The following is a 5,000-nucleotide window of genomic DNA, read 5'->3' as shown; positions in this document are numbered from 1 at the left end:
CCATATTGTAGACCTTGCCTCTATTTTCGCACCATTTCAGAACAAGGTCACGAGTATTAAACTTTCACATAACTGACGTCGACTACCAGCAACCTCTTTTTCTGTGAAGTCTGTCGTACAAGTGAAAACAAATCAGTGAAAAATACAAACAAACAAACAAATGATGTTAGTGCCTTGTGCCTCACTCCCAGAGTTCTGCACTGCGCACTGACATTTTTTTTTTTTACTGATTTCTTTTGTGACCCGCGCGACGGATTTCACTAAAAAGCAAGAACTTATTGTAGTCTATAGCCGACGACACATGGAATCATACTACCTTTTTTTTTCGTTATTTTTCTTTTTCTTCTTTTTTAGTTTGTGGATTCTTTTGGTGTTCTAAGGCAGCTAAGTGTCACTTGGGATGGAAAGAATGGAATAAAGCTTGCTTTAAGTTTGTTCCTTCCAAAGCCTCTTTCTCAAACGCTTCTGCTGCTTGTAAAAAGGACCAAGCAAATCTGGTGTCAATTCATAGCCCAGAAGAAAACGAAGTTGTGCGAACTTTGGCCGGAGGCAAAAACGTTTTCATTGGTCTTAACGACAACAAAACTGAAGGAGTGTTCGTTTGGAGCGATGGCAGCACTGTTACATATGAGAACTGGGAAGATAATGAACCTAATGATGGCTTTAACATGAGCGATTGTGTAATTCTGGATGGGTCGTCGTCCCGTGGAAAATGGAATGGCACACCGTGTAATATGTGGTATGAATATGTGTGTAAACTTACACACGCCCAGCCCTTCGATGGGAAAGGTGAGCTGATTTGTGACTTGAAGAGAGTAGTTGAATTGACAAAATTGCTCTACGTCCGTTGCGAATAATGCTATCGCTGAAACAGAATAGGTGCAGTTATAAGAAAAAGGGTGGTTACTCAATGGAGCGCCTAGAAAATAGGGGCAGTTTTTAACAAACAACATCAAATTTAAGGGGGGGAGGGGGTAAATTGAATCATTGCGGTAAACCCCTGGTTTAATGACTTAGTTTTCACTACCTTAAACTTAAACATCAATCACCCTCTTACTGCGTCAGTTATTTCATTTTGGTCACAAAATGAAAAGGATTCAAGCCAATGAACAAACAAACAAACAAACAAAAATTTAACAGGTGTTCAAAGTTTGAGACAATATTATTATAGTTCGCAAATTACATTAATTTTATTCCTATATTTAATTACCATGCTGTCAGTCACAAGCGCCATCCAAATTCGGAAGGTTGTATATTACTGACTTTCACTAAGGGCTGTGTCAAATTTAGTAGTTATTTTTAGTTGGACGCACACTTGAAGTTGCTAATTAATGGCTGGCGCGAACCCTAATAATCAATTTAACAGAAACGATGGCTGCCTAAGTTTCAACTTAATGTAGTATGGAGCAATTGGCTGATGGGAGGAATAGAAAAAAATGCAGTGATTTACTAGTTATTCCGGTTAAAACTCGAGAAGAGGAATACTTCTTAATTTATACCTTCCTCTTGTGGAAAAGACCTTTTCCTCTTTTTTCTTACAAGATATGGTTTTTCCGTAGAAATGAAAAGGACCCTCATGGCCTCAGTCCAAAGAGTATGCATATCTTATTAAGCGATATCACACCCCTAAACGACATCACACAACTTCCTATAAACACCTGAAACAACACACTTTTTTTCATTTCACCACAGACAAGAGCGCAATAAAGAAGGAACAATCCTTCATCAGCTACGAGTGGAATGCTCTCATTAATCATGTGATTTACGAAGAATTAACGTCATCCGCCATTCATTGTGCTTTTCTTTGCATGAATAATCCAACATGCAAATCAATCAATTATAAATCACAGCACGCGGATGGCGAGGGAGAATGCCAACTAAATGATGCTACGGCAGAGGAATTTCCGCTGGATATCATCCATTCGTCTCATTCTACTTACACTGTCCCTATTGTTTGACCACAAAACCAACGAGGACCATGTGACAGACAGACTATTATGGGCTGCTTAAACGATCCTACACTGATTCCATTAAACTCACAACTACCAGCTACTCTGATCGTCATATCATGTGTAATTTAAAGGGGCTCTGAATGGTTTCGACTACTCAGCGTTTGGCATTTTGACACTAGTTTGCTGGACGATGTAAAAATGCCATTGCAGTGCAACTGACAGGCATTTCTGTGTAAACAGATTCAAATAAGAAAAATCCCAACCTTTCGTTGCCCTGAAACATCAACAAAAACGATAGTCAACATTGGCTTTTTAGTTCTTGATGAATAGCAATGAAATTGGGATTAACAGTATTTGCGCTTTGGGACCTCCAACATAAAGTGGCTCTGAAACAAGTCATAATAAAGATATCTTGATAGGGAGCCAACGTCACTGATGTGTTATTCAACGAGGCCCTCATAAAGTAAATGGCAGAAGTAATAGAAGTACCTGAATAGTGAAAACTGTAAAACGTAACGGACTGGTCATAGTTTATCACCGAAGGGGGGAAGGGCTCGAAGATTTTGGTTATGTCACAATAAAGTTTACTTGATTTATACACGCGATTCATACACGATTCGCACCTTTTTTTTCTTAATCGCATCTTTTTCCCAGCTGATGAGAAAGCTTCGCTAAAACACAAAACTAATCAGATTTAAGAGCTTGCTTAACCAATCAAATTGCAGAAAAATGAAAGACAGCTTTTGCAACTTTTTAAAAACCAGCTGAGTACTGGATCAGTAAAATATTTGTAGACTAAAAACTCCTGCATTTGAGCGACTGAATTTTGTAATATCAAAATGGATGTAATACAGTGGTAATTGAACTAGTTGAAATCCGAAATCATACCCGTGGTTTCAAATCAAACTCGCCCTCGAGTATACTTTCTGACCAAACTGCACTCCACCGAGTTCAATTTTCATTATTTCTTCTTGTGGCTTCACTCCGAGGGGCTAACGAAACGGAACCTTAAGGAAATATACATAGCAGGGGTCGAGTTTCACGAAAACGGAACAACTTTTTCTGAAAGAAATATTTATTTCCAGTTTCTAAACAGCAACAAAATTATCTTGATCACTCTCATCACGAGCTAAGCTTGAGACGAGCTCAAGACGATTTGAAATGAAATGCACTATATCACACATGTCATGGGGAAATGTGCTCGTCGTTTGATATGTACACTAACATACCTGAGTTGATGAAACAGTCCTTATAATCATTGACACATATCAGGGCTTTTCCGTACGTTCTTGAAAATGCCCATCGTCATTTAAAAAAATTCTTACGTAAGATCGGCGTTCGTCGGGTATTTTGACAATGTAGTTTTTGCCAAGTAGGGTCGATTCCTTAGCGAGGCGTTCTGTTTTTTGAAATATTAGCCTCTTGTCGTTAAACTGACTGTCGTAAGTGTCTCTATGTTTCTTGCAGCGTATTAGAAAACACTTGTTAGAAACAGCGTCGATGCGCAACGATATTGTTGCGTCGTCACAATATTATATATCACTTGAAATTAAGAGAAGTCTAAACAACCAAAACGACCACTTCGTTGGGATAAGGTCGAGGGAAATTAGAATTATGTTTAAATTAAAACTTTAATGATCATAAATCTTTGCTAGAGTTACCAGTTTTGAATTGCCTATGAAACCTTTTGCTAGCCCTGAGGAACAGGGTTAAACTATATCTATATATCGCATATTTCAAAAAATTTAGTATGACCGATTAGGCCCCCTGGGTTTGTGCTTTGTGTGGTTGTGTTCCACGCGTAATAATAATCTTGATGAAAAAAGTAGATCGTATTCGTTTTCCTATCGACGAAAGCACTATCTAGATCGTTAGGAACACCGGACCATTCTTCTGAAGTAAGTTTCGGGTACCCTGTACTTGTAGTATCTAATCCTTGATTAAATTCATAAACTTGGTTACCTTTAAAAAAGTAGGTATAATGATTAAGAGTAGAAAAGGCAGCATCGATATTGTCTGGTATCCCTGGCCAATAACCGGCTATACTTAGGGGATAGCCTCTGTACATCACGTCTCCATAATTGTAGTATTTCCAATACTCTGAACCTTTGAAAATGTACGTGACGTCCCCAGTGCTATAATCAAAAACTTCATCGGGGTCCATTGGGAAAGAAACCCATCCATTGACTATACCCAGCGGATAGGTTGGCATAGAAACGGTAGTTTCTGCGTCAAGTTTCCAGTAATTTGTTCCTTTCATGATGTAAGTCGCCCAAACACCATTCTGATGTTTACGCCAGCTAAAAATACTTTTCACTCTGGGGACACATTTACCTTAGAGAGAGAATGTAACGCTTAACTTAGACCAATTATGACATGACAGAACAGAATTAAAGACATTGGTATTCATACTTCCTGCACTGTAATTTTCGACATCATTATCATTTTTATAGTTGCCGCCATTTTTATCATCATCATCATTTCTTTAACTACTGTCATATATACGCGCTTTGCACATTGTATGCTCGAAACACAGTTGTAGAACATGGCATGCGTGACTCGTTTGCTACAATCAATTCGCACCATAAAGCAGCAAACGAAAATAGATATGTTGTATACGTAAAGATGATATCACAACCTGTGTAGCCTTGATTCGTAGTTAAAATGGTGTGTTAATCTCACACCTAGATCCTACCGCGTAACTGAAATGTACTTTCTACCGTTTGACCGTGGAAGGACTGAGTACGAGACTAATAGTAGATTAAACGTATTCTATCTCATGAATCTATTCTTTGCATAATAATGCCTCTCGTACATGACGAAGATAATGGCCGCCAATCTCAAAAATGCATAGAAAAATAAAATTGACCTAAGTTTCAAAACAATCTATTCTAGGCGTTGTTTGGCGACGTGTAAGAAACCGATAGCAGTTTAAAACCCATAAAACCGATGAAATAGCACACATTGTATTTTATATTAGGGAAGACAAATAGAGTACAGAGTTTCACAAATTAGACCAACAAGGTGCAACAAAAGAATAACATTCCA

General features: G+C 38.2%; 2 protein-coding genes across 2 annotated transcripts in view; one reads left to right on the top strand and one right to left on the bottom strand.

Annotated features, from left to right (window-relative positions):
• LOC149050366 (low affinity immunoglobulin epsilon Fc receptor-like) overlaps positions 1-2,049 on the top strand; it is a 2,938-nt gene extending 889 nt beyond the window's left edge. The window contains exons 2-3 of the mRNA XM_089192485.1: positions 355-789; positions 1,693-2,049. Coding sequence (XP_089048611.1) covers positions 355-789; positions 1,693-1,958 — 701 coding nt within the window. The 3' untranslated portion in view covers positions 1,959-2,049. The remainder of the gene's footprint in view (positions 1-354; positions 790-1,692) is intronic.
• Positions 2,050-3,009: 960 nt separating this feature from the next.
• LOC149050365 (uncharacterized) overlaps positions 3,010-5,000 on the bottom strand; it is a 5,059-nt gene continuing 3,068 nt past the window's right edge. The window contains exon 4 of the mRNA XM_089196453.1: positions 3,010-4,286. Within this exon, the coding sequence (XP_089052579.1) occupies positions 3,673-4,286 (614 nt within the window). The 3' untranslated portion in view covers positions 3,010-3,672. The remainder of the gene's footprint in view (positions 4,287-5,000) is intronic.

This window comes from Pocillopora damicornis, chromosome 2 (genome assembly GCF_964200805.1).
Source record: "Pocillopora damicornis chromosome 2, jaPocDami1.2, whole genome shotgun sequence".
Taxonomy (NCBI): domain Eukaryota; kingdom Metazoa; phylum Cnidaria; class Anthozoa; order Scleractinia; family Pocilloporidae; genus Pocillopora; species Pocillopora damicornis.
This window is presented reverse-complemented; position numbering and strand designations above follow the sequence as displayed.